Below are 26,648 nucleotides of genomic sequence, written 5' to 3'. Positions count from 1 at the left end.
ATCTTTGAACCTCGTGTGGTTAAGTTTTGAGGCTGCAAGGACATGTAAGCCCAAGGCGGTGCACAGAAGACACCAGGGCCTCAGTGCCTTCCTCATTCTCAACCGGGGACACACAGAAGACATTAGGGCCTCGTGCCTCCCTCATTCTCAACCAGGACAGCTCTTCTCCTCGAGAGGGTGGCTTAGGAGCGTGCTCCCCTTTCTGGTGCACGTGCTCACCTGTCCCCATCTCGCAGGCGCTTGAACTGTGTGCTGAGAAGACACATCAGGGTGGGGCCCAGCCGGCTGCCAGGCACCAGGTCCTCCACCATGAGCGCCGGAAACAGGTCAATGTTGAGTGTCGAGCCATACAACCTAAAAAATAAACAGAAAACTGAAATTTACTTAACAAAGCTGCACGTGGTAAAAAATACAGCAAATATAAAAACAGTTCTTTCTATCACTATTTTACATTATTTAGAATTTTACTTAACAAAGAAAATATTTACTTCTTTGCAGCATCTCTCCACAATGCTTTAAAGGATTTTCCCTACTTTCTGTTATATATGTGAGACACATACACACACAAACACTTTTATTATAACAAATTTAGAAAAGCCAAGAAAACAAGGAAGAAAATTTAAGCCACACCTTTTCCTACTATTCAGGGATAACCACACTTAACATCATAATGTATACCCTTCCAATCTTTTTAAAATAAACATATGAACAATAAACTACATATAGCTAAATGGATAGTTTATTGTTCATGTTTATTTTTAAAAGTATATACATTTTTAAAGAATAACATTTGATTCTACTATATATTGAAAATATATTTGCCATAAAGAAAATTTCTGCTAAGCAGAGATAGGGCAAAAAACTTAGGTTTATATGTTCAGGAACAAACACTTTCATTGACTTCTTCCAATTCCTTAGAAATATAGGCTTATAAGCAACATGTCACAACTTCTACTACAAATCATCTAATCTCAGCTTAGAACTCGACTACACAGCAGATGATGCCTGTTTCAACTGCTATTCAAAGCTCTACTCGATTTTTAACATATATATATTCTATAATTCTCACTGCCCTTTTCTACAAAACTCAAATCAGTGACCACCAACTGACCCCTAGGATCAAGACAGATTTTGTTGCTTACTGAACAAGATGCACACAGGCCTGTGTCCTCAGTGGCCATTGGTCTTACCGTAGAATAAACACAATTTCATGTAAACTAGCATTTAGTCTTTCAAAGACAAATTGTCCCTTTTTCTTCTAAGTTCAATGACATTCAGGCTGAACTTCTAGCTCTAAGATGTCCCCTGGGAGTGAAACTTGGTTGGGAGGACCCTGGCGGCATCTCGTCTGTGGCTGAGGACAGCACACTGGGGCCACCAGAAGCGTCCACACCTTTTCTCAGAGGACTCCCTCCTGCTCTGGGCGGCTCTTGCTCTGGGTGCCTGCTCTCTTCTGTCCCCCACCGCTGGGAGGGACCCCACGTCACAGGGGCTGAAATAGTCACATTCCTTAGGCTCACCAGAGTCTAAAGCCTCCACCTGAATCCAAGGAGCTTCCTCCAGGGAAGAGATCTCGCAGTTCCGGAATGTCCCACGGCTGGGGATGGGCAGCAAAGGCGAGCCCAGGCCAACGCCATGCCATCCACTCGCCGTGTGGCCGTAAAACACAAAGAGATGAGAACTAAACAATCTCTAAAGTCTGCTGAAGGCAACCCCTCTGCCCTGTGAAGTCCTCCTGGCCCCATGGTCTCCGATGGTCATGTAACTTTTCTCATGTTTATGTTTCATTTCCTCTTAGTCAGCAATGGGCTGAGACAGGAAAACATAAATAAAGAGACGAGGGGCTCAGTGTGTGGGTAACGTCCTTAACTTCTTTACCAGGGGCCTAGCATGCAACACAGCCGCGGTCCACCCGGCACTGGGCTCCACATCTAGCTCTTTTGAAATGTTTTGAAATAAGTTTGGCAAAAGAGAGAATCATCTGGGAGAGTAATCTGTGTCAGTTTGGACAAGAACAAAGGAGGATATTTAAGCACATAAAAAACACAGACAGTTCACATCAGTCCTAATTCAGCAAAACCACGATAAAAAATTACACTGGATTAATGGAGTGCGCACACATTTCCAAATGCCAGTAATTTAAGAGCATTATTTAAATGAATATTGGAACATATTAAACTTAATAGGACATCATGTTCATTTAGTCATAACTTACAATAAATTACAAGTAAAAAATCACTTTCCCTTAGAAGGCACAGGTCAGATCCTAACAGGGTATGTCCTAACTTCAGCATTAAGTAACTTAGGAGTCAACTGCAGAGTCCAGAAAATACAGGAAGACAGTCTTAAGAAGAAAGGGTTTTTCTTCTTTTTAAAACAATGTTTTTGAACGGGAATAACATGTCCTAATACACAGTGACCTATAGATCTGATTCATAATCCAAGGACTGAGAAGAATCACAATGGGAAAACACTGATGAGCAATTATTTTGTTTTTATTTATTATTATTTTATTGATATGGGGTCTCACTCTGTCACTCAGGCTGGAGTGCAGTAGCGCGATCTCGGCTCACTGCAACATCTGCCACCCGGGTTCAAGCAATTCTCCTGCTCAGCCTCCCGAGTAGCTGGGATTACAGGCACCTGCCACCATGCCCAGCTAACTTTTGTAGTTTTTAGTAGAGGTGGGGTTTCACCATCTTGGCCAGGCTGGTCTTGAACTCCTGACCTCGTGATCCACCCGCCTCAGCCTCCCAAAGTGCTGGGATTATAGGCGTGAGCCACCGCGCCTGGCTGCAATTATTTTTATTTCCTTAAAATACAAAAAGCAAATAAACTGGTAGAAATAACATGAAAAAAAGGTAGTGAGTAAAAGATGTGAATATCTAGCAAAAAGGAGAGCCACTGAATGTCTCCACTTTGGGGAATTCTGAGTTAATGAGAACCCCACTGTGGCACCGAGTCCTGGGAAGGGGACTGGCTATGGACCAGGCAGCCCTGATCCTACCCCAGTCCTAGGCCTGGGTAGTGCTGTGGTCGCTGTTTTGCCTGTAAAACTTTGCCATTTTTGCCACCCTACGTGGTCCGAGGTGCCCTAATCTACCTGGCCAGCTTTCCTTGTCTCAGGGGTGACAGCGTCCCATTTTGCCTTTGTGGCAAGACAAGGAGAACCGCACCCACAGGTGATCAAGGCTGTGGCTCAGAAGCGGCACCATTTGTGGCAGTCATGGGCAGGTGGCTCCACAGGCCTGGGTCTGGGCAACACAGTGAGTATGGAAGATGCTACAGGCCAAGCCTTAGGGGGCTGGTGGCCCCAAGGGCCCGGATCTGCAGACACCAAGCTCTGCCTCTCTCTGCCCCTGATACAACAGCAGGAACCTGAAGCTGCCCAACAACCACAGTGTCAGTTTTGGTGTTTTCTGGTGCGAATAGTGTATTTTTCTCTGCAGTCAACCCCTCTGCCAGAAAAGTATAGCTCATCTCTAAGCTGAAAATGTGCCACAGCTCAGCAAAATTCCTCTCTTGGAACAAAACAGGCTGGCGGAAGGGCCCTCCACCGTCCATCCACCCCTGGCTCTGCCCCCTCCCCACAACCACGCAGCCACGGGAGGCTGCAGGTTCCCATCTTGACCGTCATCTCACCTCTGCACGACACGAACAAAACTCACATACGGAGACAAATAACACACACACCACAGTTCAGGTGTTCCAGGTGCCTAGGTACACGAGCCATCCCACACAGCCTCTTCAGCTCACCTTTTCAGTTTCTCCCGGATCTCAGGGTTTTTTATCTCATTTTTCAGGTCCTCAAACGTGTGTGCCGCCGATAGGTTGCAGTAGACCCTGTAGTCGTGGTAGGGCGGGATCCCGTGGTCCCGGCCCCGCTGGATGTTGATGGCCGCCAGGTCCAGAGCTACCGTGTGTGCCATGGAGAACAGCCGCTCGGTGAGCTCCGTGTTCAGCAGCTGCGAGGGCACACGCATTTTCCCCGCCACCCCGAACAGCCCCCTGAGAAGCGGATCGATGCCGCCCTCATTCACAATCCGGAAGGGAGAGAAGAAAGCTTTGTGAAGGGGGAGGTGACCTTGTGCAATGGGCTGGAAGTTCTCTTCCAGCCGGTAAAGCAGTGGGTTGACGAGCGTGTGGCCAAACCTGAAGGCCGCGGTGGCGAAGGCGTTGAAGATGCCAGCATTGATGCCGGGGTCGTAGCCCTGGTACTCTCCCAGCGTCCTCATGCCCACCTCCCCCAGGATCTTCGGGAGCCAGTGCTGGTAGGTGATGTGCTGGATCTCGGCGCCCACGATCTTCCTGGTCTCATAGTAGATGGTGTCGCCGTCCCAGTGCGGGTTCAGCTTGAGCAGCTCCGTGGCAATGCGGTTGTGCTCGCGGAACCACAGCGTGTGCATGCTGGTCAGGCCCAGCTGCTCGTTGGCGCGGTGATCCCCGGCCAGGAAGCAGGGGATGGGGCTCTCGTTCTCGTCCCGCATGCACTCAGTGGGCGGCCCGGTGGCGAAGGGGAGCAGCGGCTTCCCGGACCGCTGCACGATGCCCTGCCGCAGCAGGCCGCGGTGGCTGGCCAGGTCGCGGATACTGCGGGCCTCATGCTCCGTGCTCCCGTACACGTTGGATGCGTCGATGTAGGAGGTGAGCTGGTTGATCTGCTCCCGCGGGTACACTGAGTTCATGAGCAGCGAAGTCATGCCGCTGCCGCACACAGGGCTGGAGCGCACGAAGAACATGCAGCGGGCCCCGCTCCTGGCCCGGGAGTCATTGGTGGGGATCATGACAGAGAAGCAGGGGGGGTCGTTGCTGCACACGGAGCTGCAGTGCTGTCCGTCGGAGAAGCGTGCCTGGCTCAGGGCCACCACCGTGGAGTCTAGGTCGTGGTCCAGGAACTGGCCCCACTGCATCAGCATGTGGGTGAACTGCTCGTCGGGTGTGACGGTCTCCGTCCCGATCAGGGTGGTGGACACCAGGCGCGGCATGGGAAGTGCGTGCCCGTTGTACAGTCGGTGGGGGTTGATGCCCCGAGGGGTGTTGAATCCATTCTCGTACACGGATTTCAGCAGGCGCTCGAAGGCGGTCAGCGAGGCGCCCCACATGGGGTGCTGCAGGTTGTTGCAGGTGCCATCATGCGTCCGGTACTTCTGGTGGAAGCACATGTCTGAGCAGTTGTTCACGCGCCGGTGGGCGGTGCAGCCAGACAGGTTTGCGATGAGGTTCAGGTACTGCGGAGACACCAGGTCGTTGTAGTGGTAACCTGGGACATGGAGAAAAGCAAGACGGCACTCAATTCCCCTGGAGGATGTGTGACGGCCCGGTACCCCTTGGCACCTCTGCCGCTGACATGGGGCTATCTACCCCCAGCTCATGAAACCTGTTGTGCGCCATGCAACCAGCACTTCCTGCTGGAAACCTGCTCACCTCTGTTTGGTAAAACTGCTCCTCCCCTCCTCCAGCCCCGAACACAGGTATTCTCTCCGCAGCCCCAGTTTTTGGGCCCTGTCTCCCCTCCCCACTCAGCAGTCTCCTGGTTTCAACCAGCAGCTCTCCTCTGGGAGACCCCTAACCGATGGAGCCCAACCCACGTTCACCAGTCCAGGCTGACACTGCACCAATTTTTAATGCCCTGTGTAAGAGACAGTCACCACACCTCCATACGAGTGCACACCATCAGTCTCCACATGCCACCGAGCAGGGCATTTCCTGACACCTGTCACTGCACATCTCGGTCCACTGAGGCTTCATTCTCTTCCCCCAATGTCCAGAAGATCGCCACTTCCTTTCATGCTGCCTCCAAAACGTTCCCAGCCCCTGTGCCCTCCTCTCCATTCCTCTGGCAGAATCCTGGGACTGATTTCCATGGCACTGGCCTTCAATTCCAGAAGGGCCTCCTGCCTGGTGGAGGTCATCCACACGCCCTCCCCACAGCAAGCACGCCCTCCCATGAGCCTCGCACAGGCTCCGACTAGGTCACCTTCTTGCTCAGAGACCTTCCATCTTTGCCCACTAGCTACAGAAGAAATTCAAAACATGGTAGCCTGGGCCATCACTCCACAGATGAAAGAGATCTTCCTAAGTTCAGCTCCCAGTCTTCGCCTTCAAGACATCTGCTCCAAGCAACAGCTACTCCACTTCCTGGGGTCAGACACACTCAGACCTCTGTGTTCACCAAGTGCTTCCCCCACATATTCATACATCCTAGGCCTTCACCTTCCTCAACACTCCTCCTTTCCAGGCACATGTCACGCCTGCTGAAAAGCTACACACGCACACACACACACACACACACACACACGCACACGCATGCTAAAATGTTTTCCACTCACACATGTACACACTCACATGCAAACATGCTTACAGAGCCACACTCACACTTTCACGTGTGCACACACTCACAGAGTTCCAAGCCATCACTGCCTCTTTTTTCTAAAGTTTCTCCAGCCCATTTCTGCTTGTCAAGATCACAGGTATCACTATGGACACCTTTAAAGAAAACAAGAGACAGCCCCTTTTCTGTGGGGGAGCGGTGTCCATTACACCCACATAAGAATGCAAAGAATTGCAAGTGAGGCATTTTCCAGGCTGGGAAGAATAAGTCAGAAACACACACCCTGGTGTGTTGGGTGGGAAAGGTCTGTGCAGGGAACATGAACACCGGGCTCCCCTCAGCCCCTGATTCTGCTCTGTCTGACTTTTCCCAGAGGCTGAAACAGTGAGCTGAAACATCTGGCCCTATTTTCCAGCTACTCTTAGGAAGTCCTACAGAATTATCAATCTTGAACATCCATACAGCCAAGAAAGCAGAGTGCCAGGAGGAAAAGCATTTCCTCCCAAATGCCTGGCTGGGCTGTGGGGCTGGTCTCCGGGCTTTCCTCCAGAACGTTCACTTTTTCCGTGGCGTTGGCCATTGGTTCAGAGGCAGACCAGACCCGCCAACCAGAGCAGGTGGCACCGACCCTGGCCCCAGTTTCCCAGGACTGGTTTGCCCACATCTGTCCTCACCCCATGCAGAGTGGTCACCCAGCCCGATGCTTGAAAATGCATCAAACCATGTTACTTCTCTACAGGAAACCCTGAGGTTCCCATTTCATACAGAGCCAACGACATATCCTTATATTCGCTCCCAGGCCCTTTCTGGTGGAGCACAAATCTCCTTGACTTTATCAGCCCTTCCCCACCCCCTTTCCAGCCACACTGACCACCTGCTGTTCCACTATGCCCCGACGTGCCCCACCTCCAAGACTCTGCATGTGTGGTCCCCTCAGGTGCTCCAGGGAGGCCCCCTCGCCCTTGTGGGGCCCCTGCTCACATGTCACCTTTGCCCATGGGGAACAGCACCCCATCCCAGCCAGGGCACCACCCACCTCCCGCCTGCTGTTTCTCTCTGGGTCACTTGCTGGGGCTTCTTATGTGCAGGGGCCTCTCTCTGGTTTTCCGTCTGCATTTCTCTGGAAGGTCTGATCTTAGGGCTGAGGTTTTTATTTCTTCCGTTTGTGGCTGTAGGCCCTGACCCAGGACAATGACTGGCATAGAGGATGTGCCCTGACAGGCAGGTGGAACGAATAAGTGAAGAAATGAGTGCCTGCATGTGCATCTAACTGCTGCTTGGGTAAACAGCAAACGTATAAAATGATTTCACATTGTTGGGGTGATCTTACTCTTTCCTTTCTGTCTTTCCCTGAGTCTAAATCTTTCTATAATTGGCATGTAATGACACAATGGACATGCAATTCCTCACAAGGAACAACATCCAACAGCCTGGCTTTGAGGACACATTTCCAGATGCCTTTATTTCTGTGGTGGCGGCAGAACCCACTTGCTGGGCTGCCACAATAGTGTTTAAAGAACTGATCCTGTAACTAAATGAAGAAAGGTAGGGAGTAGCAAGAAATCACACTTAGTAACTCCCTCTTCATTCTCTGGAGAAGAGAACATGGCCTTTCTACCAGGAGACTGGCACCAGGGACTTGGGAAGGGGCTGGGACCCATGCCTGGTACCTCTCATCCTAGTGTCCCCCTGCACCTGACAAGCAGAAAGTGCCCAATAAATACTTGTTGAAATAACAAAATGGGCTCTGATGCTTCTCCCCAAGAATGTGCCTGGGAGGTGAGGCTGGAGTTTCATCCATCAAGAAAAGCAGAAACGTCCAGAGGTCTCCAACTCCAACATTTCCTGCCCTGCCCCGGCCCCCAGCCACGAGAGGCCAGGAGAGGATCAGGAAGCAGGAGCTGCGGAATGCACAGCTTCACATTGGCTGGTGCCCGGGCTTCAGCACCAACAGGGCTCCAAAACCTAACAGGACGGGGCTGGCTCAGAGCAACACTCTACTTCGAAGATGGGGATAAATCACCCTACAGCTCTCAATTCCACATCTCTTTCATTTAACCCTTGAAGAACATTTTTTTGCTCTAATCATAAAAGATATGCTCATTGAAGACAATTTGGAAAACTGAAAAATTATAAAGCAGTTCTTTCATCCCACAGGGACAGCTACTGTTACATTCTCCTCTGTGCTCTGTGTGTGTACGTGTGTGTGTGTGTGTGTGTGTGTGTGTGTGTGTACAGAACCGTGAGTAACCAGCTGCTGCTGAAAACGATGTTTTTACATAAGAAAATCAGGGTCCTCTATGGGTTCATCAATAGTACTATTACCAGCAAGGACAATCATGACATGTAAAGGCATCTGTTATTTACTGGGCAAGGGCAAAGTGCCAGAGCAGAGTGAGTGGGGGACATACCTCCCCCAACAGCATCTCCACACCAGCCTGAGGTGATCTCATCAGCTGCTTTCACAGACCCGAGACTCTTCAGAAACAGCCCTCCTAATATGCATGGCACCGCATTCCCAGGACACAACGTCACTCAGGGAGCAAGCACGCTGCCAAGTCCTCCCTTACGGCTCATTTGCTGCAGAGGGACTGGGCTTGCATAACCCACCCTGGCCAGGATGGCATAACCCACTCAGGGCAGGTGGACCTGCTGTAGCCTGACCAGCACTCCAAGGGACTTCACGTCCCCCAGAGATTCCTATTAAACCAAAGTGAGAGCGACAGGGCTGTAGGGCTCAAGAGGAATCACAGTTTAAGGAAATAATTTCACGGTTCATAAGCACAGTGGGAAAGAAAATGCCGGAACTCTTCCCTAGGAATGTGACTTGACTGAGGCGTGTTCAACCCCATTACTCCGGCCATGGGGGAGGAAGAAAAGGCTTTGGCACTGACTTGTTCCGTTGAGGTCGACCATCAAGCCATGCTGCACATGCTCCTGAATGAGCTGCAATGTCCGTTCAAAGATTTCTCCCGCCCGTGCCTGTTCAACTGTGTAAGGATCCCTCGGATACCGGAACAAGGCCAGCAAATCATTTGGAGAACGAGGACGGCTAACCAGAGTTTAGGGAGAAAAAAAGGAAGAATGAAACAAATTACTGAGGATAAAATTCATAGTACCCAAAAATATAATCATTGCTATTAATATTTCTACAGCTACTTTCTACAACATAATGTACTATACCTTCCTCATCCGAAGTGGGAGGCAACAAAACAAAAACAAAACAAACAGACAAAAACCAGAAGACACTAAAAACAAATAATTAATTAAGTCAATAGAGAAAATCACAGATATTGCATTTCACATAAGATGCAGAAAAACTGCTTTGGAACCAGCAACATGAACAAATACACTAATGACTTTTAAACTATTTGTTTTTGCCAAATCATTTACTCATAGGCCAAAGGAATGAGTTGAAATTTTCAAAGAATGTTTTGGTTGTGGATCACAGCCAAATTCTATTTGAAAAGCACACATCCTTCTGTTATTTCAACCCCCAGAAAACTCAGATGCCCATGTTGTTCATGATTTTTAAATTAAACATTTTGGTCGTCAGATAATCAAATCAAAATTTGTATACTAGAACTGCATGCATTCTTTAATCACTCCCACCTTCACCCTAAAGCTCAGTGATTTGAGGGTCAGCGTGTTTACAGCCCCATGATACCTGTCAAACAAATGTGTTCGGGTTGAGTTTATAGCTCTGTCAACAGTCGCAATCGCTTCCACGATGGAAGTAGCTACAAACGGATCTCCATTTCGACTGACGTCAGGAACTAGGAAAATACAAAGTTGCGTATTACCAGGAAAAATACTGCACAATTACTCATAAAATGATGTCTAGACACTACATCATTTAGCCACAAGGCATACTTTTCTCCAAATGTTATTTCTATTTTTCAAACCCAAACTCAAATTATTTTATCACAAATTCTACTAGAAGCTGTTCCAGACAGCATGAAAATTACAGACTTTAGCTTTTGAAATCATGTTATACTTAAGAAGAAGACAGGAAGTAGTTATAACGTGAAGCATGGAAGATCTTAACGCTACATGCGACAGCATGGGGGGAGGTGTGGACTGAGGCCTCCCTGTGTGGCCAGCCCAGCAGACAAGATGTCTGTGGAGACACCTCAGTGTCCAGCAGATCTCATCCATTCCTCTCATCAAAGGCCACAGCCTCCCCGCACTCCGGGATCCTAACCCGCTCCCTTCTTTAAAGATCTGCTACCTCCATGATCCCATCTTCTCACCTGTGGACTTGTATCATTACACAGGGCAACTCCCTCCTCACACACACCACACACCACACACACACAATCACATTATACACACAGGCACACACACACCACCTACATAGAACATTATACACAGACACACACACTATACATAGCACATTACATGCACGCCACACACAGATCCACACCACACATGCACCACACACAGCACATTATACACACATGTCACATTATACACACACATACCACACACACACATCACATTATATACACAGAAACACATACACCACCTACACAGAACATTATATAGAGACACACCATGCCACACATAACACATCACACACATGCCACACACAGATACATACCACACACACACCACACATATAGCACATTATACACACACAAATCACATTATACACACACACCACACACATCACATTATACACACACATCACATTGTACACACAAACACACATACACCACACACACAAATCACACTGCACAAACACACCAGAGGTATGCACCACACACTGCACATTATACACAGACACACAGACACCACACACACACCTGCCCCTCCTGACAGAAACCTGCCCCCTCCTGACAGCAACCTGCCCCCACCTGACTGAAACCTGTCCCCTCCTGACAGGGACCTGCCCCCTCCTTACTGGGATCTGCCCCTCCTGACAGGAACCTGCCTTCTCCTGACTGAAACCTGCCCCCTCCTGACTGAAACATGCCCCCTTCAGACAGGGACCTACCCCCTCCTGACGCATCCCACCTACACAGCATATTAAACACAGACACACGCCACACATAGGACATGACACGCACACCACACACACACAGAAGATTATATATGCAGATATACACAAAAATCACACATCCATCACACTACACTCAGATACACACCACACACACATCACATTAGACACACATACACACCACACAAATACAACACACCAAGCAACTTATAAATAACACACACATAGCCCACCAAACATATGGATACACACGTCACTATACACACAGATACACACTACACATACCAACACCATAGCATACCACACATACTCATCACACTATATATAAACACACACATACACAGACACACCACTCAACACACACAAATACACACCCCAAACACCACACACAACATACACAAACACATCAAACCAAACAAAGAAACACATACACACAGAATCACACACCTTATCTACCCCTAAAGTTACTGCCCTCTTTCTAGTTCCCTCTTGTCATTCTTTTCTGCTTAATAGTAAGTCCCTAGTTGATATTTTACCAAATAATATAAACTAATTCCAACCAACTTTTATTTTAAGTGATGAAAACAGCTCTAACCATCTCACCCAATGACATGAACCCCAATAAACCCAAAGTTGATTTCATTTTTCTTCAACATACGCAATCTTTTGACAGATGCTGACACAGCCCAACACACCCTTACAAGAAAGCTTCTTTCACTTGGCTGCTGGAACGCAGCCCTCTGTGGGGACCTGCCCGCTCTTGACAGAGACCTGCCCTCTCCTGACAGAAAGCTACCCCCTCCTGACTGAAACCTGCCACTTCCTGACAGGGACCTGTCCCCTCTTGCCTGAAACCTGTCCCCTCCTGAATAAAACTGGTCCCCTCATGACAGGCACCTGCACACTCCTGACTGAAATCTGCCCCATCCCGACTGGGACCTGCCCCCCCACCCCCCGACAGAAACCTGCCCCCACCTGACTGAAACCTGTCCCCTCCTGACACGGACCTGCCCCCTCCGTACTGGGATGTGCCCCCTCCTGACAGGAATCTGCCTTCTCCTGACTGAAACCTGCCCCCTCCTGACTGAAACATGTCCCCTTTGGACAGGGACCTACCCCCTCCTGACTGGAACCTGTCCCCTCCTGACAGCAACCTGCCCCCACCCGACTGAAACCTATCCCCTCTTGACAGGGACCTGCCCCTTCCTGACTGAAACCTGCCCCCTCCGGACAGGGACCTGCCCCATCCTGACTGGAACCTGTCCCCTCCTGCCTCAGACCTGTCCCCTCCTGACTGGGCTCTACTCCCTTTGACTGAGAACTGCCCTCTCCTGACTAAAACCTACCCCCTGCTGACAGGGACCGACCTGGCCCCTCCTGACTGACACTTGGCCCCTCCTGGCTGGGACCTGCCCCCTCCTGACAGAGACACAAACTCTTTCAACTGCAACTTACCCCTCCTGACTGGGCGGGGACCTGCCCCCCACCCGGACTGAGATCTGCCTCCTCCTGACTGAAACCTACCACCTCCTCCTGGGACCTGCCCCCTCCTGACTGCAACTTGCTCTCTCCTGACCGGAACCTCTCACCTCCAGACTGGGAACAGCCCCCTCCTGACTGGAACCAGCCCCAACCTGACTGAAACCTGCCAACTCCTGACTGAGACCTGTCCTCTCCTGAAGGGGACCTGCCCTGTCCTAACTGAAACCTGCCGCCTCCTGTCAGGGACCTACCCTCTCCTGACAGGGACCTGCTGCCTCCTGTCTGAAACCTGTCACCTCCTGACTAGGACGTCCCCCTCCTGACTGGGACCTGCCCTCTTGTGACAGACACCTGCCCCTCCTGCCTGAACCCTGGCTGCTGACTGAAAGCAGCTCCCTCCTAACAGGGACCTGCCCCCTACTGACAAGGAACTACCTTCTCTTGACAGCGACCTGCCCACTCCTGACAGGGACCAGCCCCTCCTGTGTGAAAGCTTCCCCCTCCTGACAAGAACCTGCCCCCACCTGACAGGGACCTGCCCCCACCTGACAGGGACCTGCCCCCTCCTGACAAGGACGTGCCCCCTCCTGACTGAAACCTGCCCCCTCCTCACTGGGACTTGCCCCCTCACTGTAATTTCCTTTCTCCTTGTCTCTTCCTCCTGAGCACTCCATTTCAGCTGTGGGCTCTCTCTCTCTCTCTCTCTCTCTCTCTCTCTGGCTGAGGTCAGTCCTACCCTTGCTCTCTGTTACCGTCCCTGCGTGCGTCCACTCTCAGTGTCTTCTCGCTCATTCTGCCTTGCCCGGCAGGCCTCTGATGCTGGAGCTCCAGCACAGTGACCGGGTGTTCTGATCCTCCATCCTCGGCAGCATCTCCCTGTGTGGTTCCATTTCACGCTGTTGTCTTCATATTCCCAACTTCACACCATCGTCCTGACGTCTCCCTGCAGCTCACTTCATAGCTCTAACCACCCACTCCAGGCTTTTCCCTTTTCCATGCTCAAACAGGACTCCTCCATCTCTTCTTCCCCAGGCCGATTTCTCCCCAGCTGTCTCTGGGTCTCAATGGGTGACACTGGCAGAGCCCAGCCGTCACCCCACAGTGCAAGCCAACTACTGCCAGGCCCCTCAGATCTGCTACTGGCCACGAGCCCAGGGACCAGCTCCACAGACCCCAGCTGTGGGCCCGGGTGCAGGCACTCCTTCTCCCACTTGTCCCAGCACCCTCCACTGTCCTCCCCGACACCTCGCCCCGGACCCTTCATCCACAGCCCAAGCCGAATCTTAGGAAAGCAGACCGGCTCACGGTGCTCCTCTGCTGGGAACTTCCTCAGGGCGTCCCGGTATGTCTGCAAGGACAGTCGAACTCTGCAGCCCGGTCAGCACCAGGACCCCCAGGACTGCCCCAGCTCTGTGCTCCCCACCCCCTCGGCATCGGGCTTATTCTGACCCCAGGACCCCACCCCTCTACTCTCCCGGACCAGGCTGCCCCCTACCACCCCCCATCTCCCCGTGTTCCTTCTGCTCAGAATTCAATACGCAGGCGAGTGCTGACCACCTCTGCTTCCCGCTCCAGCCCATGCCTTGCCCTGCGGTTCCTCACGGACTCCTCACTATCTGAGTGTGGCTGCTCATCTCACTGCTTCCGACTCATCTCTTCACGAGGATCTAACTCCGTGAAGCCGAGTGCCTGGCACACCTGGCTCAGCACTGAGGACAGAGTCCAGCCCACGAAGGCATTTGCTGAATGAATGACCAAGCGGCGGCGACTACTGGTGATAACTGGGCCAACCCGAGGGCCCCTCTGAACCATCTTCTTACAATATGTGCTCACACCGAACTATGGATGGAAGCCTCCAGCCTGATTTATTTCACCGCTAACAAACATCACAGGCATGTGGATTAGGTGAGCTGATTGGTTATTTTGCATATTTGAGGTATGTATTCATGGACAACTCAAATGGCTGAAAAGAATTTCAGCTAGGCAGAAACCTTACTTTTTGGTGTGTATCTCAGAGCTCAAATTTACTAATTTTTGGAATGTAATATTTTTATGCCAATAGGTAGATAAATGAGACATACAATTTTATATAATTTTATGACTCTAACATTTCATTCTTATTAATGGTTTAAGTTGAATTTGTTTTTCTATAAGCAATGATCACAGAAAAATAATCCAAAAGCATTTCTTTATCTACCTTTTTATAAAAAGAAAACGAATCCAACCATAATATTAATGATGGTATTTTTGGGGGATGGAATTAGGGGTGGAAGATTAAATTTCAGATGTAATTAATTCATGTTAAGGTAGTATTTTTCAAGCAAAAAACAAATATTAATTTAAAATAATCCACTGGTTTTTAAGTTTCATCAACTTAATTTTACACTTAATTTTACATCAACTTTACATTTTACACTCTACATACAATGGGAAAATAAGGTCACTTAAGACTTTTCCTAAATAATTCTTAAAAGTCTTTGAGGAATTCCATTACGGTTCACATTTATGTCTGCCATGTTCATGGCACTGAGTGCGGGTCACTCTTCCTGTCTGTTAACAAGTCCCATGGAGAAGGCAGATCAGTCACAATGAGAGTGGAAAAGGCAAAAATAGAGTCACGGGGGAGGGCCAGTGCCTGCGGGGAGTGGGGTGATGGCCAGACGGTCCTTTACCCCGTGAAGGGGGGTTTGTGTGCGTTCTCAGAGTGTTGTTAACTCTAGGGGGACAGAGCTGGAGTGGGGAACACACCACTGATGAGGCGCAGGTTTGGGTCACACCGTAAAGACTCCATGCAAACTAAAGGGTGTGAGTGTCACCCTGGTGGCCACAGGAGACATGGAGAAGGCTCAGGGACACATCATGGGCATCATGGGGTCTGTGGGTTGAGAAAGAGGGGCCAGAGTGACCTGGGCCTCTGTTACAAGAACCTGGACAAGGTGCCAAGAGCCTCAGGGTGAGTGGGATGGAAGTGGTGGGGGACCAGGATGCAAACAGGCGGATGCAGGCATGGAGTCAGGACGGCTCTAGGACCACTGACTGGATCTATGTAAGGCTGCCTACGAGCACCTAGAGGTTCCCACTGAAAGATGCTTCCAGAGCATTCCTGGCCAAAGTCCGAGGAGAGAGAAACTGCAGCTAAGGAATCAGAATCTCTTCAAGCAACCACATTTGCCAAATTGAAACTGTAAATTACACCTGGTCATTTCTGGACAGATGTGGACGACCCCGGAGCAAAGCTCTGCCCAGTGGATGGGCTGCAGGGTAAGACGTTGCCCAGTGGACAGGCTGCAGGACAAAGCTCTGCCCCGTGGATGGGCGTCAGGGCCTGCAGGTGCCTGAGTGGAGGGGAGGGGCTGGCGAGCAGCCCAGCCATGCTTCAGGAGAGTGTCCCCACCTGGGAATCAAGGGTGCTTTGTCTTCTGAATAATTCTGAACAGCCTAAGCCAATTGGCCTGGGACCACACTAGGGGCCTGCGGGCTTTCTTTGTGGATACCATGTGGGTAGATGTGGGCATGTGGCACCTTACCGTTCACACTGAGCACCATGCTCACCGAGGCCGACCCAATGGTGTTCCGGGCCACACACTCATAGCGACCTGCGTCTGCGGGGCCAACGTCGTTGATGGTCAAGAATCCTTCAGGGCTGATGTGAAATTTTCCACTTTCTGTCACCTGAACCCCATCCTGGAGCAAAACAGAATGAAAACAGTATTAGAAATAAGACTAAGAAGCAGAAGTTATCTGACCTAGGGTTGGGGAAGGGGAGCCATTTGTTAGGATTTGCAAATGGAGAAGCTCCCAGGCTGCGCTCAGATCCATCCAGGCTGGAAAGGGAAGGAGACGTGGTCAATTATCCCAATACCAAGCTGGCGAGATAAACTCTTCCCACATCTCATTCTTCGGGAGAACAGAGCTTGATAGCTTGAGGCAAGGATGATTTTCCACAATGAGAAGAGGAGGCACCAATGACGGCTCCCTTAGACACCCGCTATGGTGGGGGGCCCTACAAAGAGACCTAGGAATGTCTCAGAAAGAGAGGGCATTGGCGCCGAGGGCAAAGAAGGATTCAGAGGTAGACACAGAGGGACAGGTGACCTCCCAGCTGAGGCAGGAACAGGAGCAGATGCCTGGGGTGTGTGCGGCGAGGAAGGAAAGGACACAGAGATTCACAGGGCAGTGCAGGGATGCAGGTGGAAGATGGGACCATCTCCGCTGAGCAGTCTCCTTCCACGGGGACCAGTGTGGCCGGCCCTGTGCTCCTGGGAGGGATTTCACAGAAACATGGGTCATGGTGTGTGAGTGCTACCCACATTTTCCTACTGAGCTCAATAAAAACAGCAAAAAAAATGAAATAACGATGAAAACCCTTCCTTATTGATGATGAGACCACAGTTCTATAAGAGGGTTTTTCTTTGCTTTTGTTATTGAAAAGATCAAAAAAATGGAATGCTCCAAGTTCGTTTTGTTCTTATTAGTAAGGATCCCCTGAGAGTATTTTTACCTCAAGGCTTAAGATCTGAATGTTTTTCTTTCTGCTACAGAAAGTCTATAGAGGAGGTGGGCAGGCAGCAGCTGTCCAGCCCATCACACCCCACAGCAGAGGGGAGACTGGGGCGTGGGCACTGGCCTGCCTACCTTGTTCCAGGTGGTGGGTGGTGTGGGTGCCAGCCCATCTACCTTGTATCTGGGTGGTGGCTGGCTTGGGCACCAGCCCGCCTACCTTGTTCCAGGTGATGGCTGGCTCAGGCTCGCCCTGGGAGCTGCACGGGAGCTGCACATTGGCGCCCACCTCCACCGTTGTGTCGCTGGGAATGCTGGCAAACACTGGGGTGACTGGAAGGCAGATGTAGAGAATCCAGGAAAACGAGTCAATTACATCAAAAAACTTCAGAAGAACAAAATCCCCTGCCCTCCAGCAGGCCCACCCAGGGATTCTGGGAGCTTGCAGTCAGTTTCAGAATAGACCCTTTCTCTGCCTCCCAGTGGCCTCTGCACAGGGCAGGAGAGCCTGAAAGGTCCCAGGGAAGATCTGCCCGCCTCCCCGCCTCCCAGGGCAAGGAGAGCAAAGCGTAACCAGTGTCTTCCCTGCTCAGAGACAGACAGCCACAGGGTCCAGGACGGGCTGGCTGCCATGTCCTCCAGCCCCCCAGTCCCTCACCGATGGTGGGGCAGTCTCAGGCATATGCTGTGCCACAGGGCCCACGGAGGACAACAAGCTCTGGGGAGAGCCCGACTCTCGGAGAAGGAAACAGAGGGGAGCTTCCTCCTCTGAAAGAGCAGGAGCGTGGCTGAGTGCCGGGATCGGGGGAGCTGCTCAGGAATCCCACCCCCGCATTCTCTACACAGGCACCCAGAGTCCTGCTAGGCAGGGACGCAAAAGGCAAACCCAAGAAATACAGAGCCAATCCGGCGGGTCAGTCATCAACAGCCTACTGATAACAGGCAGAGGGAAGCCCCTTCTAGAGGTCTGCACAGTCTCAGGACATCCCCAAAGGGACACAAAGAAATCCACCCCTATCCTCCCCGCACGACATCTCTGCCCCACTCCCCATGGTCCCCACGACAAGCTCAGGGTCTGTGGCAACCTGGATTGCTCAGCTCTGGGGGCCACTCATGCTAACGCTGGAGTTAGCACAGGACGCCTGCAACACGGGGGCTGGGCCAGGGGCCTTCACTCTTGCAGAGGCCACAATCAGTGCTACGTCGACTCTATCAGGAGGGATATGAGGTTGTGGGGATTCTTCTCATTGGAGAGAACAGGCAAAGGCGACATCCAAAAAGAACAAGAGGAAGACCAGGGTCCAAGGATGAGCGGGCAGACGGGAAAGAAACCGGATTTGGCCTCATGACACATCATCTGGGGTCTGTGCCTTGGGAGCTGACTTAATTAGACTGTTACTTAAATGACCACCCCAGAAAGGGCAGTTAGAAACAACCCTTTTCTAAAATAATCTTAATTAACCAAGGGAAAAAAACCTGATAGATTTTACTTTAACAAGTCGGTCTTATCCAAGTTCAAAACAACCATCACTGAAAAATAAGCAAATGTTTTCACCCACTAAAGGGACAGCGATTGAATGAGCTACTATGCAGACACCCTGGGGGCACAAGCACAATGACGGTGCATAAAATGCAGAGAGAAGAGCCAACGTTTTATAACGAAGAGTAATACTAACGTCAGCTGCAGAATCTGTGTTTCCTGATAACTGATCTGAGAAAATCAATTCAGTCCACAACCTCCTGGCACCTACCTCTGGGCAGCACAGTCAGGTGGGCCAGGACCTTCTGGGAGCCGATGATGTTGACAGCTTGGCATTCGTACTGGCCCTGGTCGTGGAGGGCAACTCCGGAGATTCTAAGCGTTCCCGATGACAGGACCAGGTGCCGTCGGTCCACGGAGAGCTGGCTCCCTGCGAGGGCATGGGTCCATTACACTGGACGCTCGGACGTATGGAGAACTCCTGCTCTCAAACTGACAGCGTGATCACAGAAGCTTGTCTCCACCTGGGTCAGGGCACCGAATAATTCGGCCTGGCCCTGCATAAGCAAATCTTTGCCTCCCCAGCAGACACCATGGTGATACCTGAATGTCCCCGCACCCATAACTGAGACAGAGGGGTTGACAGGGGCAGAGAACAGAGGGAAAAGCACTACACAGGGAGTCAGGAGGACATGGGGACTCGGGGAGTCAGAGGGGGGCGGATGGCCAGCTGGGAGAACCGGGGAGAGGATTGAGTGCTGGAGATGATGAAGAGTCAAGTGAGGCCCCAGCACATTCCTTTAGGGTATAAACCCCTCCTGTTCTCGCCCATAACTGTCTGAGAAAAGGGAAGTCCAGGGCATGTGATGCAGGCACAAGCCTCCTCCCCAAAGACTTTCAGGAGCCCTGGGTGGGGCCCCTCAGAGGGCTGAAGGGATGGGCTGGCCATTTGGTGCAAGCTGGAGTGGCCAGGAGGTCTCAGGGTCACTGCCTGCATCCCAGGACAGGAACCAGGAGGTCTGTGTAGCTCCTTCTCCAGCAGTTTCAGCTCCTCCCCTCACCCCAACCCCCATCCAGGCTGTGCCTTTATGCAATAACGTGCCCGGCGACTTTCCCATTGAAGGAAGAGGGCTAGGACTGTAGGCAAAGAATGTGATAAAAGGTCATGATGCCGAATGGGGAGGTGACAGTGAGGGCTCTGGGAAGCAAAGTCAGAGCAAAAGCTGTTCGTCTGTTTCAACATATTCCATGACTGTTTCCAGAAAATTCTATCCTCTATGCAAATAGATTCCTTCAAGATGCTACTTAAAAGCACATCCTAGAGACTATCTGAAACAAGGCAGGTGTGAGGGAGTCAAGGGCAGGAACCCCAAGTCTCTTCCGTAATGACACAGCCTCTTAGAGTTTCCTGCCATGATGTCCATGAGGGACGGCCATGCATGGACAGGAAGCCGCGGGGGGTGTGCAGACACCTCTGCGCTTCCCAGTGCCTTGGTCCTGTGGAATCTAGTCCCAGCTCAGCCCTATCCAGAACACGCTGGGGTTGCCTGGGCACAGTGGAAATGTGTGCTTCCTGGGTCTGTGGCCGCAGAGGGAGCAGGCAAAGGGCTGGGGCCTGGCTCTTACCTCCCTTGGTCCAGGCGATGACGGGCGGTGGGTTGCCCTTGGCTTCACACTGGAAATCCACGGTCTGGCCCTCGATAACGACTCTGTTCTGAGGCGTCACAGTGAACTGAGGAAGAGCTTCCGGAGAGAAAGCATTCGAAACAGGACATGTAAAAAACAGCATGGGGTAAAAACGCCACGAAGAAAATGACCACAGTCTTGGCAGACACCTGACCATCAGAAGCAATGTCTACAACGAAGAGACAGAAAGAGGCAGAGGGCACAGGAGAAGATGGGAGCAAAACAGAAAGAAGATGAAGGACGGGTGTGTTCTCAGCATCACCCTGGAAAGCACACAAAGACTGTTCAACCACACCGCCAGCTGCAATGCACACGGGGCACGGATGAGGCCACACTGCAGCTCGTGGACACCAGGCCGACTTACAACAATTCCTCTCAATCCTCACCCTAAACTAATATTTGCAAATGCTTAAAAAAATGCCATCTGGTATAGCTGTGTATGATGATAGTGGTTATTATCGCTGGATGAAAAACATAACTTACAGAATAGTATTGTCTGGTATGATTCCATTTTTATTAAAGTAACAGTCACAAAAAAAGTAAATCCATGTAACACAGTTGCACTGCTGTACGTGCAAAGAAAATCAGAAAGATTCTCGACAGATTGCCAGTGAGACAGGAAAGGGTTGAACAGAGGCTGGCAGAAGGAAATGATTTCTCTATCTCTAATATCATCTCTAATAATTTATCTTTTGCACTTCTGTATTGTTTGAATGTTTTCCAACAAACGTCCCACTTCACAAGAATAACTCATTTTACAGTCAATTAAGCAATGTAGAAATCCATGGCAGAAGGCGTAAAACGATGAATACTCCCAGATTACATCCAAAACTGATCTTAGGGAAGGATTCAAAGCTGTCTGCAAGGTGTATCAACCACCTTACTGCACACACACACACACACACACACACACACACACTCTCTCTCTCTCTCACTTATCTGACAGACACTCCTGCTGGCCAGGTGCTGGAGGTACAGAGACATAACAGCCAGCACACAGAGCCCATACTACAGAGCCTTCTGTTCCAAAAATCTACAAATTGCAATTGTCTGTATTTAGTCCAATGGGGATGTAATGGATAAAAATAAACCAAGTGAAGTGGACAGGGCAGAAGATTCTACGGAGCGTTTGTGGGTACGGCAGCGCGAGCTGGTGGAGGGGTGAGGATGGGGCTGAGCCCTGGCTCTGGCACAGAGGATGGATACCCACCCTGGACGATGATGAACGCGGTGGCATGGACGCTGTCAATGTTGTTGGTCGCAGAGCACGCATACTCTCCACTGTCCTCCTGGACGACGTTCTGTATGTAAAGCCCGCCAGAAGGTGTGATGTTCACTCGCGGGTCAACTGGCAAGGGTGTGCGGTCACCTCTCGTCCAGGAGATCCGTGGCGGGGGGTGGCCTGTGGCGCTGCACTCCAGCGTGACGCTCTCCCCAACCAGCACCTCTGTATTCTGTGGCTGGATTACAAAAGTGGGTCGAGCTGTCACAATTAAACAGAAATTCTCAATTAATTTCTCCCGGTTGGACATGGTTTTTGCTTGATTTTTCGTATGTCAGGCTATTAATTCTATTTACCACTGAAATAGGCAAAACAAACACAATGTAACTGCGTATTTTCTCTTTAAAGAAATGTGCAGACAATAAAAATGGTTCACAGCCTCTGGTCAAACAAAATGCAGGCCACCTGAGAAAAGTGAGCAACCATGATTGGTTAGGAAGAGCTAATTAGGAAGGGCTTTTTCTTAAAACATGTGCCGAACTCCATGGAGGGTTCTTATTTCTAAATAAAATACATTATGTCAATCTTGTTAGACCTTGCTAGTAGTTCTTATTGGCACAAATTATTGTTAGTGAAGTATATTTAGAGTATACCAAAATATCAAATTTACTCACAAAAATGCAAATTAAAAGTAAGCAAGAAATAATATTTTTCAAATTTAAATCCAGAAAAAAGTCCATACAATTTCAAAAGTGTTTCATGTGTGAGTTTGTGTGGAAACAGAACTCTCCCACGCTGGCAGTGGGAGCACACCCTCGCCCAGCCCACCTGCAGAGACGTGGCCATGCATACCGACACTGAAGATGTGCACACTCTATTGCCCAGAAATTATCCTGCTAAACAAAAGCCAGCAGAAGACAAGAAATAACTAATATTAGAGCATAACTGAAGGAGAAAGAGACACGAAAAACCCTTCAAAAAAAAATGAATCCAGGAGCTGGATTAATTTGAAAAGATTAACAAAATACATATTTTGTTAATCAGTTTGACAAACAGATTAGATAGACTGCTAGCCAGACTTAATAAAGAAGAAAAGAGAGAAGAATCAAATAGGATAAAAAATGATAAAGGGGATATCACCTCTGATCCCAAAGAAATACAAACTACCATCAAAGAATACTATAAACACCTCTACACAAATAAACTAGAAAATCTAGAAGAAATGGGTAAATTCCTGGACATATACACCCTCCTAAGAGGGTATTCAAATAGGAAGAGAGGAAGTCAAATTGTCTCTGTTTGCAGACGACATGATTGTATATTTAGAAAACCCCAACATCTCAGCCCCAAAACTCCTTAAGCTTATAAACAACTTCAGCAAAGTCTCAGGGCACAAAATCAATGTGCAAAAATCACAAACATTCCTATACACCAATAATAGACAAGCAGAGAGCCAAATCATGAGTGAACTCCCATTCACGATTGCTACAAAGAAAATAAAATACCTAGGAATACAACTTACAAGGGACATGAAGGACCTCTTTAAGGAGAACTACAAACCACTGCTCAAGGAAATAAGAGAGGATACAAACAAATGGAAAAACATTCCATGCTCATGGATAGGAAGAATCAATATTGTGAAAATGGCCATACTGCCCAAAGTAATTTATAGATTCGATGCTATTCCCATCAAGCTACCATTGACTTTCTTCACAGAACTAGAAAAAACTACTTTAAATTTCATATGGACCAAAAAGGAGCCCATATAGCCAAGACAATCCTAAGCAAAAAGAACAAAGCCGGAGGCATCACACTACCTGACTTCAAACCATACTATAAGGCTACAGTAACCAAAACAACATGATAGTGGTACCAAAACAGATATATAGACAATAGAACAGAACAGAAGCCTCAGAAATAACACCACACATCTACAACCATCTGATCTTTGACAAACCTGACAAAAACAAGCAATGGGGAAAGGATTCCCTATTTAATACATGGTGCTGGGAAAACTGGCTAGCCATATGCAGAAAACAGAAACTGGACCCCTTCCTTACAGTTTATACAAAAATTAACTCAAAGATGGATTAAAGACTTAAACATAAAACCTAAAACCATAAAAACCCTAGAAGAAAACCTAGGCAATAACATTCAGGACATAGGCATGGGCAAAGACTTTGTGACTAAAACACCAAAAGCAATTGCAACAAAAGCCAAAAGTGACAAATGGAATCTAATTACACTAAAGGGCTTCTGCACAAGAAAAGAAACTATCGTCAGAGTGAACAGGCAACCTATAGAGAAAATTTTTGCAATCTCTCCATTTGACAAAGGTCTAATTCCAGAATCTACAAGGAACTTAAACAAATTTACAAGAAAAAAACAAATAACCCCATCTAAAAGTGGGTTAAGGATATGAACAGACACTTCTCAAAAGAAATTTATGTGTCCAACAAACATATGAAAAAAAAGCTGATCATCACTGGTCATTAGAGAAATGCAAATCAAAACCACAATGAGACACCATCTCATGCCAGTTAGAATGGCGATCATTAAAAAGTCTGGAAACAACAGATGTTGGCGAGGATGCAGAGAAATAGGAACATTTTTACGCTGTTGCTGGGATTTTAAATTAGTTCAATCATTGTGGAAGACAGTGTGGCGATTCCTCAAGGATCTAGAACCAGAAATATAATTTGACCCTGCAATCCCATTATTGGGTATATACCCAAAGGATTATGTCATTCTACTATAAAGACACACGCACATGTTATGTTTATTGCAGCACTACTCACAATAGCAAAGACTTGGAACCGACCCAAATGCCCATCAATGATAGACTGGATAAAGAAAACGTAGGGCATACACACCATGGAATACTATGCAGCCATAAAAAAGAATGAGTTCATGTCCTTTGCAGGAACATGGAAAAAGCTGGAAACCATCATCCTCAGCAAACTAACACAGGGACAGAAAACCAAACACCGCATGTTCTCATTCATAAGTGGGAGTTGAACAGTGAGAACACATGGACACAGGGAGCAGAACATCAAACACCGGGGCCTGTTGGAGGGTTGGGGGAAAGGGGACAGAGAGCATTAGGACAAATATCTAATGCCTGCGGGGCTTAAAACCTAGATGACAGGTTGATAGGTGGCAGCAAACTACCATGGCACATGTATATCTATGTAACATACGTGCACATTCAGCACATATATCCCAGAACTTAAAGTAAAATTTAAAAATATATATATTCTGCTAGAAACTTAATCCATAGATATTTTTACAAGCACATAAAATGTCATATGTCCAAATAAATTTTTGTTTGGGCCAGACGTGGTGGCTCATGCCTGTAATCCCAGCACTTTGAGAGGCTGAGGTGGGCAATCGCCTGACGTCAGGAATTTGAGACCAGCCTGGCCAACAGGGCGAAACCCTGCCTCTACTACAAATACAAAAATTAGCCAGTATGGTGGCGCACACCTGTAATCCCAGCTACTCGGCAGGCTGAGGCAGGAGAATCACGTGAACCAGGGAGGCAGAGGTTGCAGTGAGCTGAGATCTTACCACTGCACTCCAGCCTGGGCAAGAGTGAGACTCTGTCTAAATAAATAAATAAATAATTTTTGTTTGTTTTCCTTTTGCCCTGTTGTTTCTTCAGGTCAACCATCCTTATCTGCCATGCTAAAATTCAGAAAGCTCCAAAAATCATTATTTTTTCATAACTTATTTGTTTGCAAAACTGGATCTATCTAGCATAAGGCTACTTATAGTCTTCATTCTACTTTCTGTGAATATCCATACAGTTTGCTATAGGATATTAATACAGTGATTACAGGGTACTATCCCAGACTCTGCTGACAGTCTAAACTGGTATGTGGATTTTACACTATGCTACCCTTCTAAAAATTTCCCCAAGTTTCTGGATATCAAAAGACATCTGGCCCAAAGGCTTTTGAATAAAGAACACAGAACTGTGATAGCTAAAGATTTGGAAAAAAAATCTAAACTCACTCCAAAAGAGAACTTGTTAAATAAATTATGGTGCATTTAGATCATGGAATTCTACGCAGCTATAGAAAGAAAGAGAGTAAGAAAACTCATGTATTAAAAGTGAAAGACTAGAAAGATTTCTAAGATATCATCTAAGAAAAATCACTTGCCTCAAATATGCTTACTTTTTTTGTATATAGATAGGGAAGAAACTACTAAGCATTTTGGGAAGAGTAGAAGGGAATAGGAATTGAGTGGATGACGAAAAGAGCCAGAAGGAAGACGTTCTACCTTTTTTATGTATGTTAATATGTAAGCTGTGTTAATCAAATATTTAAGTATAAATTATAAAAAATACAGAAATGACATTTAATATTAGTATTTCTATCAGAATAACAAACTGGAAACCATGAAGCTACTCACAGAAGTACGAACACCAAAGTCAAAGTCGGCCTTGAGGGCATTTGCAGACCCTTATAACTTAAATTTAGCCTTAAGAGCCTCATGTGATACAGAAGACAAGACACAGATCAACATAGGCCCACGAAGAGAAGTCCAACAGAAAACTGAACAGCAGCTGCATCCCCACAGTGCTGTGTCCTCGCCATAAGAAAGAACTAACTTCAAAACCTGCCTGCCCCACCCAGGGAACGATGCCCAGTAGAAGAGAGAAATAAATCTCATTTAAGTGTTGTTCACCAAAATCTGGTCCTCACATGAGCTTGCTGCCCAACTCGCCCCACATCAGGCAGAAGGAAGGTGATCCCCGACAGAAGAGCTGAGATAAACAAAGGAAGGACAAAGGAAATGGGAACCACGTGGATGCATCCAGACAAACACTAGGAGAACAAAATAATAATGTTTATAGGTTAAAAAAAAAAAAACAGAACTAAGCACATCAACTCAGAGGGATGAACGCACGCTAGAGGGGAAGGTATACTAACTTTAG

The 26,648-nt window shown here is 48.6% G+C and overlaps 1 protein-coding gene across 3 annotated transcripts in view; it reads right to left on the bottom strand.

Moving 5' to 3' along the window:
- PXDN (peroxidasin) overlaps window positions 1-26,648 on the bottom strand; it is a 110,485-nt gene that overhangs the window by 12,509 nt on the left and 71,328 nt on the right. For all 3 annotated transcript variants that reach the window (XM_063713804.1, XM_024242165.3, XM_024242164.3), the window contains 9 exons: window positions 21,692-21,964; window positions 20,422-20,538; window positions 19,067-19,225; window positions 17,536-17,648; window positions 16,343-16,499; window positions 9,999-10,107; window positions 9,226-9,383; window positions 3,757-5,260; window positions 220-354 (listed from right to left, as the gene is read on the bottom strand). In XM_063713804.1, the coding sequence (XP_063569874.1) occupies window positions 220-354; window positions 3,757-5,260; window positions 9,226-9,383; window positions 9,999-10,107; window positions 16,343-16,499; window positions 17,536-17,648; window positions 19,067-19,225; window positions 20,422-20,538; window positions 21,692-21,964 (2,725 nt within the window). The remainder of the gene's footprint in view (window positions 1-219; window positions 355-3,756; window positions 5,261-9,225; window positions 9,384-9,998; window positions 10,108-16,342; window positions 16,500-17,535; window positions 17,649-19,066; window positions 19,226-20,421; window positions 20,539-21,691; window positions 21,965-26,648) is intronic.

Source organism: Pongo abelii, chromosome 12, assembly GCF_028885655.2.
Source record: "Pongo abelii isolate AG06213 chromosome 12, NHGRI_mPonAbe1-v2.0_pri, whole genome shotgun sequence".
NCBI lineage: Eukaryota > Metazoa > Chordata > Mammalia > Primates > Hominidae > Pongo > Pongo abelii.
This window is presented reverse-complemented; position numbering and strand designations above follow the sequence as displayed.